Consider the following 13,083-nt stretch of genomic DNA (forward strand, 5'->3'; position numbering starts at 1 on the left):
TTAAATGACTGTTCAGTACAGAAATGAAGCCCAAAAATCATGTTTTACTGTCCTGTGGTCTCAGCCTCAGATACTTATCAAATCACACAAAGCTCTTGTAGAAACAAACAAACAAATGAAAAAAAATATGTTCTCCTTCATTTCTGTCAAAAAAAGTTGTATGACACGTTTCCAGCTGTTAGTATCATAGTTGCTAGGCAACCTGGGAAGCGCAACGGAGACTAGAGCCCATGTGTTTGCAACAAACTTGCCGTTTATTTTACAAATCGAGCTCAACACTGCCCCTAGCGTCCTGGAGCACTTCCGTTGTGATTTGGAGTTTGCATGTGTTTTGAATTTTGTACGTGTTTTGGATTTTGCACGTGTTTTGTATTTTGTACGTGTTTTGTATTTTGTACGTGTTTTGGATTTTGTACGTGTTTTGTATTTTGCATGTGTTTTGAATTTTGTACGTGTTTTGGATTTTGCACGTGTTTTGGAGTTTGCACGTGTTTTGAATTTTGTACGTGTTTTGGATTTTGCACGTGTTTTGGATTTTGCATGTGTTTTGGATTTTGTATGTGTTTTGGAGTTTGCATGTGTTTTGAATTTTGTACGTGTTTTGGATTTTGTATGTGTTTTGGAGTTTGCACGTGTTTTGAATTTTGTACGTGTTTTGGATTTTGTATGTGTTTTGGAGTTTGCATGTGTTTTGAATTTTGTACGTGTTTTGGATTTTGCATGTGTTTTGGAGTTTGCACGTGTTTTGAATTTTGTACGTGTTTTGGATTTTGCACGTGTTTTGGATTTTGTACGTGTTTTGGATTTTGCATGTGTTTTGGATTTTGTACGTGTTTTGAATTTTGTACGTGTTTTGAATTTTGTACGTGTTTTGGAGTTTGCACGTGTTTTGGAGTTTGCACGTGTTTTGGATTTTGCACGTGTTTTGGATTTTGCACGTGTTTTGGATTTTGTACGTGTTTTGGATTTTGTATGTGTTTTGGAGCTTGTACGTGTCTTGGATTTTGTACGTGTTTTGGATTTTGCATGTGTTTTGGAGTTTGCATGTGTTTTGGATTTTGTATGTGTTGAGGAGTTTGTGCGTGCTATTAGGAATTTGTAAGTGTTTTGGAGTTTATACATGCTTTGTCTCTAGGGGCCACCGTAGACACGCCCACATCAGACACAGTAACCTTTGAAATGCTCAGGCCCTTGGAGATCAGTAGGTCAAGAGTGTGTCCTCTATTATGTGTGGCCTCTGTTACATGCTGAGTCAGCCCAAAGTTGCCCAGAGTGTTACTCAGGTCTTTAGTCCCTTTGTCCTGAGGGTTGTCCACATGGATGTTAAAATCCCCAACAATAATTACACAGTCGAAATCAACACAGATCACAGACAGCAGTTCACCTAGGTCATTAAAAAAGTCTGTGCAGTATTTGGGAGGCCTGTAAACATTAAGAAACACAACTTTGGATGGGGCCTTCAGCTGTAAAGCCACATATTCAAAAGACTGAAAACTTCCAGGAGATAGCTGCTTACATTGAAATGATTCATTAAATAAGACAGCGACCCCCCCTCCTCTCCTGCTCACCCTGGCCTCACTGATAAAACTGTAGTTAGGAGGGGTCGTCTCGATGAGAACAGCTCCACTGTTACTTTGGTCCAACCAAGTTTCAGTTAAAAACATAAAATCAAGGCTGTGCTCAGTGATTAAATCATTAATTAAAAATGTTTTCCCAGCTAAAGATCTATTGTTTAATAAAGCCAACTTAAGTGTTTTAGAGGTATTACTTGTCCCCTCGTGTTTGGGAGCAGTCTGTGGCACACAAGGTATGTTTACTATGTTTAAAGATCTTTTAGAGTGCAGCTCTCTGTGTTTTGACCAGGCCACATGTCTCCTTCTGTCACCTAAAAGTACAGAGATTTTAAAACCTTCTAGTAAACAGGGTCCCAGCTTCTCCTGGGAAAAGTCACCACTGCCATAATCCTCGCAGCCCGGACCCTCCACACATCACACATCAGGCATGAAGGTGGTAAGGAGGAACTAAGGGGGGCGGGGCGGGGCGGGGCAATGTAACTTTGATTGCTCTGTTGAGGGTGGGGCTCGATGGCGAACCTTTGGCCGCTCTGGTGGGGGGTTTATGGGGGACAAAAAGGGATTGGGCTGGGGGGTAGATCTGAGCCCAGCATTGACCCGCTCCATCATCTCCTCAGTGAATTTCAGGTGTGGGGAGGAGGGAGAAAGGGAGGGGGAGGAGGGTGATGGAGGTGATGGCCTGTCAGGGGTTTGGGGGACTGGGGAAGATCGTGGTCCCTGGTCCTGGTCCTGGTCGTTGGTGTTGCTGAGAGAGTTGGAGGCAAATAGGGACCCTCTTCTTGCCTCAGATGTCTCTCCTTTCTGAGGCTCTTCCCGGGTGGGGGCAAATGGAGCTCCTCCTCAAGGTTTCTGCTGGGCTTTGTCTGTTCTTGGAGTACTGTTTGTTCCTCTTTATGAGATAACTCCTCGTTTATCTCAGCCTTGGCACCAAGCACAGATGGATGACGTATGGAATAAAACAAGTTGGAGGTGAACAGTTTCACCCCTGACTTGTTAAAATTAAATCCATTTGCTTTGAACAGATGCCTGCGTTCCCAAAAAATATTAAAGTTGTCGATAAAATGCACTGAGTGGTCAGCACATGCTGATATAAGCCATTTATTCAGTGTAAATAACCTGCTGAATCTCTCGTCTCCTCCTCTGACAGGTCCACTGATGAATACAGCTGCATTCAGAGAGTTTACAGTATTTAGTAATCCAGTAAAGTCCCGTTTCAGAACCTCCGACTGTTGTTTGGACACATCGTTTGACCCTGTATGCAGAACAATGTTTGTCACAGTTGGATATTCATCTGCAATTTGAAGAATTCTCTCCTTCAGGTTGTTGACCATATCCTTAGGAAAGCAGAGGACTTTAGTGTTCTTACCGCACATCCTTTGTACATCCTTTACGGCAGAGTCACCCACAATCAGAGTTTCAGGCCTAGCCTTTAGCTTTCCCTGTGGTCTTTTACTTTTCAACAGATTTTCGGACCTTACTTTGCTGCTTTTAGATGGATGGTTGTCCGATATAGATCCAGGGTCCTTTGATAGTGGAGCAAATCTGTTCTGCAGTTTCACATTCAGTTGTTTTGAAGGTTTGTTGTTAACCTTCCTATTCACGGTTGTCCAGTCCTGTTTCCTCTCGTATACAGGGGTAGAAGAGCTTCTCTGTCTCGTAGGAAGTGAAGGCCAGTCGGTTTCAGAGATTTCAGCTCGCTGTGCTCTGCCCGTGATACGTCCTCCCCCTTCCAGGAGACATGATTTATGTCTTGGTTTTGCACCAAGACAGTCCAAGGGGGGATTATCACTTGAGGATTTATAATAATGCACAGAGTCTACTTTCTTGGTCATGTTATCTGTGCTCCTTAGCTGTGTACTAGCTTGCTCATCGCCATTGTTTTGAATCAAAGGCAAGGTTGTTTCATTTCCACACAGTCCATTTACCTCCACGTTTACTTCTAAGCGATGAATTTTTGTCTCCAGTACTGCAATCTTCTGCAGGAGGCTGTGGTAGTCATCTGTGGAGAGGGAAGGCATCTTGTTGCTAGTTAGCCTAGTGGTTAGCACCTTTCCATGCTATTGAGGCTGTTCGGTGCCCAGACGCTGTAATCAGGCTTCAGCTGTGTCTAGGCCACAGACACACGGAGCGCTGAGGATAAGGTAACTATAAAAATGTTGCTGTTTCTGTTAAGAACACTTTAGTCCTAATGATCTATAAGTGTCCAGAAGCTATCGCGGGTAAGCTCATACGGAAAAAAGGGAAAAAATCAGCATAAAAATCAATTAAAGAAGCAAAGCATTTAAGAGCAAAGAGATGAAGCGTCCACACTCACCACTGAAGTCTGGATATGTGGCATTGCCACTGCTGTACTAGTTGGCTTCTTTTTGCTTTCTCACCAGCATGCTACCATTTGCAGTTGTTGATTTTCTGGATGGTGGAGGTGCATCCATAATTCCTTGCAAGTGGTTTACAGGACCAGCGGAAGATTCTTGTTTCTGGCCACCAGGGAGAGTCAATATCAATAAGGATGGAGTTACTCCAGATGCAAACTGGTCACAGTACAGAGTTCGCATCTTGGGGAAAGCTGGTAAGAAGCATTTTTGTTTATTGCTACCAAATATTCTGTCATTAAAGACAGAACAAAAAATTTCCCTGTAATTTCACTAACAACATTTTGTTGATGTATGTCAAAAATTTACAGAAAACTATGAAAATCCCAGGGTGAAACTGCAGAGGTCTGAAGCAACCTCTGATCTGCAGACTGAGTCAGATTCTGGAAGCAGATTGGGAAAAGGGAAGCGGAAAAGGAGGTAATTATGTGTCTTAAAAACGCCTTAAAAGCAACAATTTATTGTGGTGATTATAAGAAAAACAAAAACAAGCTGACAGTATCTTTAGCAGACCATTGCTGCTCACCAGATTTAGATATGATCTTAAAATAGCACTTTGTAACTTTTTGACTTTTAAAAATCAGTTTTAGACTCCTTTTGATGCCGGACTGTACATTAATGTTTTTAGTTTGTAGGACTAACCAGTAACTAAATTGTTTGTGGGGTTTTTTAATATTTTTTTCATTTTAAGGCCAGTGATCCAGGGCAGCACGGTGGCACGGTGGTTAGCACTGTTGCCGCACAGCAAGAAGGTCCTGAGTTCAATTCCACCATCATGCCGGGGTCTTTCTGTGTGGAGTTTGCATGTTCTCCCCGTGTCTGCGTGGGTTCCCTCCGGGTACTCCGGCTTCCTCCCACTGTCCAAAGACATGCAGCTTGTGGGGATAGGTTAATTGGATAATCCAAATTGCCACTAGGTGTGAATGTGAGTATGAATGGTTGTCTGTCCTTGTGTGTTAGCCCTGCGACAGACTGGCGACCTGTCCAGGGTGTACCCCGCCTCTCGCCCTATGACAGCTGGGATTGGCTCCAGCACCCCCCGCGACCCTGAAAAGGATAAGCGGAAGCGAATGAATGGATGGATGGATGGATGATCCAGTTAAGCTCGGATGAGGATTGGGACAACGCTGCAGAACAGCCAGAGACCTCATCACCATCAGCAATGGAGAATAGACATTCAAGTGAAACTCCCCACCAGAACGTCACTCATCCATTTGTTCAGCTACCACCACCCTCAACTCCTTCACCTGTGGTTTCACAACCAGTTCCAAGACAACTTGTACAAGCCACCAATACCAGCATGTTTGTATGTGTTCTAACCCTCCTGGAAGACATTAAGGAGACTCAGAGGATCCACAGTCGAATGCTACAGTCTCTCCTCAGTGCAATGAAGTAGTGGAAGGTGAGCTCCACAAAAGTTGCTGTTTTTGAAAATAAAATAGATAAAATAAAAGAAGTGATGTCATTTTCGCGGAAATGTAGTTTTTTTTTTTTTTTTTTTTTACCATCAGGGCCTCATGAGCTTATACTGGTGTTTTTAAAAGTTATCTTTGACTTTATGACTTTCGGTGTCGTTTCTGGGATGCTTAGGACTCATATTGCACTGCTGGAAATAGTTTATTTTGATGCATATGCTGCTTTTTTGCAAACTTTCAGTATAGTATTTATTTTCGTTTTTCCTGCAGTATATAAAAATTGGTGTATTTCAAAAATAAAACTATGAAGACACTCAAAATAAATTTCCTGTGGTGGGAAACTATTTTGTGCAACTTTTTTGTATTTACAGTTTTGAGGGATAAGCCTCTTAAATTTCTCTAACTAGAAATATATGTTAAAAAAGCAAAAACGATTTTCAAATTTTTGGGAGTTTATTGCACTTTTTTGCAATTTATGTAATTACTATGCACTTAATGCAGACATATTATTAAAATCTGGGCTATAATGGTTGTATTGATGTATAGCAACTTGAAATGCTCCCAAAAATGGCTCCACAGCATGTAAAAATAGAATATAAGCTCTGGCGGACTTGGTTCTATGGTAAGTCTTAAAGGGTTAATGTTTCCATTAGCACTGAGAACTGTGTTGGTTGTCATGGTTTCTGTCAGTTAGGAGCAATGGTTGATATTTAAAATAACATGGATACCAATGTTTTATCTTTTTACTGTCATTCTCTCTCTGTGCAGTAGAATCATAAATCTTTATCATAGTAAGTTACTGTTTTAGTCTTTCAGCCCTTCACCAAACTGTCTTCACATGATAAGAGCCTCTGTCCTGTAGATGACTGAAGGTAAGGAGCTCAAGACTGATGGGATAACATGGAAAAAATCAACCTGTTTCCTGCCTCTGGCCCTTATCCTGATGAATTTGGTAAAAAGAAACAATGCCTCAGAGTATCCATCAGTTATTCAGCTAATGTATGTGCAGAACAGTGTAATTAATGAGCCCTGCTGCACAGATCGTGTCTCTCTTGGACATATTTTCTACTATTCAGTTAACTTTGGATTTAAAAGTAAAATCAGAAATCTGAACTAAATGTAGAAGAATGTAACAAATGGTTTGTCAGTGTGAGGCAGAGTGATGAGGGAGCCCCATGCCAGAAAAAGCCAAACAGGGGGAAGGTGTATCTGTTCCGTCTTTTTACGTGCTTATAACTCTTGATTTTCTGCCACCTTTTTTCTCTCTGGTGTGGATTACTTGAAGCCAACTCGTGAGGATTAAAAGGATACTGTGTTTCTACTGAAAGATATGGTGGCTTACGATGAAGTGGGTAGCTTGGTGCCTATCAAACGGACTCTGCAAGTGACAGACTGCCAGAACCAGGCCAACAAGGAGTTAGAGGTGAGATGGCTGAAACTTTACTCTGTAAATGTTTGACCAGAGCTGCTGGAAATGAAGTCATAGTGTTATGATAGAATAACTGCACGACTAACCTCCCCTTCTGTTTTTGCCTCCTTCTGCAGGAACCCAGCAACAAGCACGTCCGTTCTCTCGGCAGGGTGACGTCGCTAGCCAACCTCATTTCTCCGGTAAAGAATGGGGTCTTCCGGCGCTTCGCCCAAACCATCAAGGTAAGCGCTCACGGCATCCAATGGAAACACAGCGCATTGGGGGGACAGGGACATCCCTTTCAACATGTCTGACATGTGGTGTTCTTTCTTTCTGAAGGCCTCTTTCTGGGGCGATGGCAAGTTGCCAGGCATGCCCCAGAAGCCTTGCAGCAAGGCAGCGGCCCCCACACCACCTAAAAGGAGGAACAGCACCTTATGGTCCGAGACATTAGACATCCACCAGAAAGGAACTTTCTCCACCAAAGAGATCAGGCGGCAAGAGGTGAGTCCAGGAGTCCAGACAGGGATGAATTCTACATGCTTGCTAGACTAGTTCACATGTCTTTGTGTCAAATGGTTTAAATTGGACTAGAAGCCATTCAGCCATCTTGGCTAAGCTCACTATGGTTTAGGCTACGATGTAATGACAACCTGATTTACATGTTTACTAAAAAAACATCTGTCTGTGCCTTCTCCCATTCCTCAGGCCATATTTGAGCTGTTTCGTGGAGAACAGCATCTGATTGAGGACCTGCAGCTTGCATGCAAGGTTTGTCATTTTAAAAGCTCTGAGGCAGCGGGAGTACATATAAAGCAAACAGATTAAATCAGTCTGGCAGGCTTTGAATGCAGCACAGCCAGGAGCTATAAAAAGACAGGGATTGTTCCTCTGTCTTTTTTTTTTTTGTACCCCTAAAACTGTTGACCAAGATATTTTTAGTAGCCGCTCCCAAAGCTCTGCCCAGATATTACTGATCACTTTGCTCCATCCACAGGCGTACCACGACCCGATGCTGAAGCTGTCCATCATGTCAGAGGAGGAGCTTACTCACATTTTCGGCAACTTGGATGCCTACATCCCACTGCACGAGGACCTTCTGGCGCAGCTCTCCAAAGCCACGGGGCCAGACAGGACCGTGGGCCAGATTGGGCAAATTGTTATTAGCTGGGTAAGTGTCTTTGACTTTTTGAGCCATCAAAAGCTTTTACGCTAGTAAAACCGTATTTTGAATTAGCAGTTAGATAAAGAGTCCCTCCTTCCTTTGCAGCTGCCCAGGCTCAATGCCTACAAAGACTACTGCAGTAACCAGCTGGCAGCCAAGGCGCTGCTGGACCAGAAGAAGCAAGACCCACGTGTGCAGGACTTCCTGCAGCGGTGCCTCGAGTCACCTTTTAGTCGGAAACTGGACCTGTGGAGCTTCCTGGACATTCCCAGATCCCGCCTGGTCAAGTACCCCCTACTGCTCAAGGAAATCCTGAGACACACTCCAGCAGAACACCCCGATGCTGCCAGCCTGCAGGAAGCTGTAAGTCCAGGAGACAAACTGGTTCAACACACTGATCCATCATAGTGCCTCTCCCATGTAATAATTAGGCTGCTTGTGTGTTCAGATCACTGTCATCCAGGGAGTTTTGTCTGACATCAACAAGAAGAAAGGGGAGTCCGAGTGCCAGTACTACATCGACAAGCTGGAGTATCTGGACGACAGGCAGAGGGACGCTCGCATCGAACGGTGCAAGAGTCTTCTGTGTCACGGGGAGCTGCGCAACAAGAGCGGCACGGTGAGCACAGCGCACACTTCCAAGTCGTCCTTCGGTGCTTCTCTTTGCATGTTAACACGAGGCTGCCGTCCCACATGAGGCGGGCTATGTGCTCAGATGATGCTCTGGTTTGAAAGTTTCTGTTTTTCCTGGAAATTCTTTCAGAAGCTGCACGTGTTCCTGTTCACCGACCTGCTGATCCTGACCCGCCCCGTCACCAGGAACGAGCGCCAGTGCTTCCAGGTGTACCGGCAGCCAATCGCAGTGCAGGATCTGGTGCTGGAGGACCTGCAAGATGGCGATGTCAGAATGGGCGGCTTTTTCAGAGGAGCCTTCAGCAATGCAGACAAAGGTAAGGCTCGTCCCAGAAAGTGTCCGCTAGTAGCCTGAGCAGCACTTTGCCCCCGTTCCTAATGACGCTCTCTGCTTTCTCTGCAGCCAAGAACATTTTCCGGGTACGTTCCCAAGACCCGAGCCAGGCACAGTCACACACTCTGCAGGTCAACGACGTCTTCCACAAGCAGCAGTGGCTCAACTGCCTCCGTAGTGCCATTGCCGTCCACCAGCCTCTGAGCGAGCCCTCCAGCCCCAGCCCGCCTACAGGCAGCGTCCGTTCCAAGCGCCGCCCTTCCTCCGTTTCTGCCATCATCCACATGGAGGAAGCAGACAAGAACTACCCGCAGCCAGGCTCTCAGTCGGCCCCCGCCTCACTGTGCAACAGCCCCACCACGGCGTCGTCGTCCACGACGTCCGTGTCATCGACGTCATCCTCACCCACGACACATAAAACCAAAAAGGACAAGAAGGCTCTGTGTTCTTTAGGGAAGAGAAAAGAGACGATGGTGTGAGGTGGAGCGTTGGTAGAGAACGTGGATGGACCTCTTTGTTTTTCCTGTACATAAAACAGCACAGCACATTTATGAGTGTCTGCGTGTTATTACAGCAGTGTTCTGTTACTGTCCTCCTTGGCAGCTATTTACCTTACTCCTCCATCCAAGTGCATCCCATAGAGACACAGTATTCTGGAGGGGGGTGCACGTGGTTCAGCTCTAAAAGGGAAGCATGACAAGAAGTAAACCCACGGTTCACACTCGGTGTGGCCAGTTTGCTGAGTTCTTGAAGAAAGAGTTGGTGCATCAGATCCTGTTTACTATAAAGTTCATATTTAAACATTCTTTTAGACCTTTCTTTGGGGGATAATACACTTTATATTTTCAGATCTATCCTAGTATTGTTTTAGGTATTGTAAAGCAGCAGAGTTTTAGCTGTTAGGGCAGGTTTTTGAACATTTGCCGATGTCAAGGTGAAAGACAAAAAGCCGACCCCTAAAAAGGTGAGGTGTACCACACAAACAGATTTCTGTCATAGTTGGGTTTTTAGACTGAGCAGAAGATGTCTTATTTTTATACATTCCTTAAATAACAGATGCTAGAAGCCAGACATTATTTTATTTTATTTACTACAGAGGCATTAATTTCATTCCAGAACAGATGATATGTCAGCAAAAAACCGTGATGAACTCATATCGCAGACGAGATGATGAGTTTTGTTTAAGACAAAATTTTGAACTGAGCCACGTTGGTTTCTTAAAAAGCTGATTCCTGAGAATGAGGCGGATCACTTTTCAGTGTAGGATCTTGCATGGAGCTTTAGTTGTGGACGCCGCTTGCACCTGAAGAGGCGGCATGATGTATGCAACTGTCCCGAGGGACGGGACTGAGCGACGATGAAAGTTGTTGAAGGCAGAAGAGAACGAAGACGAGAACGATTAGGAAGTGAAACGCTCAGTGTGACATGTGTAACTCCCATCAACAGTATTTCCTGCTTCCCATTTGAAACCTTCCTGGGTAAACTGAAAAAGATTGTGCGGAGGCCTCATAAACCTGTGGAACAAATTGTCAAGCGCGTCTATGAGACGCAAAGTATTCAGAAGAAAAGAGAGGATGTCTGTTCCCGCTCCTCTTAAACGGCTTCATAAGTCTGGACCAATAACAAGTGATCTTGGAACTTTTAAGCAGTACAGAAAATACACTGATGGACAGACATGTGTTTCTTGCTCCATGGGAGATAACTGTTTCAATGTAGGGGGAACAATTCTTATTGTGGCAAACATTTTACAGGATTGCCAAGTTGTCAAAGCACTGTGTCAGGTCTTTGAAAACTGTAATGCCTTTTTCAGCTATCCATTGGACTCAACATGCCTTGGAATTTACTTTGTTTCAAATCTGTCTAAACAAATGAATCTTGTATTACTTGATGAATTAAAACAGAAAATGGTGCTTTTGCCACTGAAGTCTGGATATGTGGCATTGCCACTGCTGTACTAGTTGGCTTCTTTTTGCTTTCTCACCAGCATGCTACCATTTGCAGTTGTTGATTTTCTGGATGGTGGAGGTGCATCCATAATTCCTTGCAAGTGGTTTACAGGACCAGCGGAAGATTCTTGTTTCTGGCCACCAGGGAGAGTCAATATCAATAAGGATGGAGTTACTCCAGATGCAAACTGGTCACAGTACAGAGTTCGCATCTTGGGGAAAGCTGGTAAGAAGCATTTTTGTTTATTGCTACCAAATATTCTGTCATTAAAGACAGAACAAAAAATTTCCCTGTAATTTCACTAACAACATTTTGTTGATGTATGTCAAAAATTTACAGAAAACTATGAAAATCCCAGGGTGAAACTGCGGAGGTCTGAAGCAACCTCTGATCTGCAGACTGAGTCAGATTCTGGAAGCAGATTGGGAAAAGGGAAGCGGAAAAGGAGGTAATTATGTGTCTTAAAAACGCCTTAAAAGCAACAATTTATTGTGGTGATTATAAGAAAAACAAAAACAAGCTGACAGTATCTTTAGCAGACCATTGCTGCTCACCAGATTTAGATATGATCTTAAAATAGCACTTTGTAACTTTTTGACTTTTAAAAATCAGTTTTAGACTCCTTTTGATGCCGGACTGTACATTAATGTTTTTAGTTTGTAGGACTAACCAGTAACTAAATTGTTTGTGGGGTTTTTTAATATTTTTTTCATTTTAAGGCCAGTGATCCAGGGCAGCACGGTGGCACGGTGGTTAGCACTGTTGCCGCACAGCAAGAAGGTCCTGAGTTCAATTCCACCATCATGCCGGGGTCTTTCTGTGTGGAGTTTGCATGTTCTCCCCGTGTCTGCGTGGGTTCCCTCCGGGTACTCCGGCTTCCTCCCACTGTCCAAAGACATGCAGCTTGTGGGGATAGGTTAATTGGATAATCCAAATTGCCACTAGGTGTGAATGTGAGTGTGAATGGTTGTCTGTCCTTGTGTGTTAGCCCTGCGACAGACTGGCGACCTGTCCAGGGTGTACCCCGCCTCTTGCCCTATGACAGCTGGGATTGGCTCCAGCACCCCCCACGACCCTGAAAAGGATAAGCGGAAGCGAATGAATGGATGGATGATCCAGTTAAGCTCGGATGAGGATTGGGACAACGCTGCAGAACAGCCAGAGACCTCATCACCATCAGCAATGGAGAATAGACATTCAAGTGAAACTCCCCACCAGAATGTCACTCATCCATTTGTTCAGCTACCACCACCCTCAACTCCTTCACCTGTGGTTTCACAACCAGTTCCAAGACAACTTGTACAAGCCACCAATACCAGCATGTTTGTACGTGTTCTAACCCTCCTGGAAGACATTAAGGAGACTCAGAGGATCCACAGTCGAATGCTACAGTCTCTCCTCAGTGCAATGAAGTAGTGGAAGGTGAGCTCCACAAAAGTTGCTGTTTTTGATAATAAAATAGATAAAATAAAAGAAGTGATGTCATTTTCGCGGAAATGTAGTTTTTTTTTTTTTTTTTTTACCATCAGGGCCTCATGAGCTTATACTGGTGTTTTTAAAAGTTATCTTTGACTTTATGACTTTCGGTGTCGTTTCTGGGATGCTTAGGACTCATATTGCACTGCTGGAAATAGTTTATTTTGATGCATATGCTGCTTTTTTGCAAACTTTCAGTATAGTATTTATTTTCGTTTTTCCTGCAGTATATAAAAATTGGTGTATTTCAAAAATAAAACTATGAAGACACTCAAAATAAATTTCCTGTGGTGGGAAACTATTTTGTGCAACTTTTTTGTATTTACAGTTTTGAGGGATAAGCCTCTTAAATTTCTCTAACTAGAAAGACATGCAGCTTGTGGGGATAGGTTAACTGATTAATCCAAATTGTCACTAGGTGTGAATGTGAGTGTGAATGGTTGTCTGTCCCTGTGTGTTAGCCCTGCGACAGACTGGCGACCTGTCCAGGGTGTACCCCGCCTTTCGCCCTATGACAGCTGGGATAGGCTCCAGCGCCCCCCGCGACCCTGAAAAGGATAAGCGGAAGCGAATGAATGGATGGATGGATGGATGGATGATCCAGTTAAGCTCGGATGAGGACTGGGACAACGCTGCAGAACAGCCAGAGACCTCATCACCATCAGCAATGGAGAATAGACATTCAAGTGAAACTCCCCACCAGAACGTCACTCATCCATTTGTTCAGCTACCACCACCCTCAACTCCTTCACCTGT

General features: G+C 44.0%; 3 protein-coding genes across 3 annotated transcripts; all 3 read left to right on the plus strand.

The window, feature by feature from the left end:
* The first annotated feature begins 3,956 nt into the window (after positions 1-3,956).
* LOC146614491 (uncharacterized) lies at positions 3,957-5,342 on the plus strand. The gene is made up of 4 exons (XM_085376605.1): positions 3,957-4,143; positions 4,258-4,366; positions 4,638-4,659; positions 5,046-5,342. The coding sequence occupies exons 1-4, from the start codon at positions 3,957-3,959 to the stop codon at positions 5,340-5,342; spliced, it is 615 nt and encodes a 204-aa protein (XP_085232731.1).
* Positions 5,343-6,546: 1,204 nt separating this feature from the next.
* On the plus strand, positions 6,547-9,807 carry LOC146614492 (neuroepithelial cell-transforming gene 1 protein-like). The gene is made up of 9 exons (XM_085375504.1): positions 6,547-6,784; positions 6,907-7,014; positions 7,112-7,276; positions 7,481-7,543; positions 7,770-7,943; positions 8,043-8,300; positions 8,386-8,556; positions 8,701-8,887; positions 8,974-9,807. The coding sequence occupies exons 1-9, from the start codon at positions 6,692-6,694 to the stop codon at positions 9,381-9,383; spliced, it is 1,629 nt and encodes a 542-aa protein (XP_085231630.1). The 5' UTR covers positions 6,547-6,691; the 3' UTR covers positions 9,384-9,807.
* A 1,082-nt stretch (positions 9,808-10,889) lies between these two features.
* LOC146614493 (uncharacterized) lies at positions 10,890-12,267 on the plus strand. The gene is made up of 4 exons (XM_085376606.1): positions 10,890-11,076; positions 11,191-11,299; positions 11,571-11,592; positions 11,971-12,267. Exons 1-4 carry the CDS (start codon positions 10,890-10,892, stop codon positions 12,265-12,267), a joined length of 615 nt encoding a protein of 204 aa, XP_085232732.1.
* The last annotated feature ends 816 nt before the right edge of the window (positions 12,268-13,083 follow it).

The sequence above is a fragment of the Diplotaxodon limnothrissa genome, linkage group LG17 (genome assembly GCF_057381915.1).
Source record: "Diplotaxodon limnothrissa isolate DT_005_m linkage group LG17, D_limnothrissa_male_GT1.1, whole genome shotgun sequence".
NCBI lineage: Eukaryota > Metazoa > Chordata > Actinopteri > Cichliformes > Cichlidae > Diplotaxodon > Diplotaxodon limnothrissa.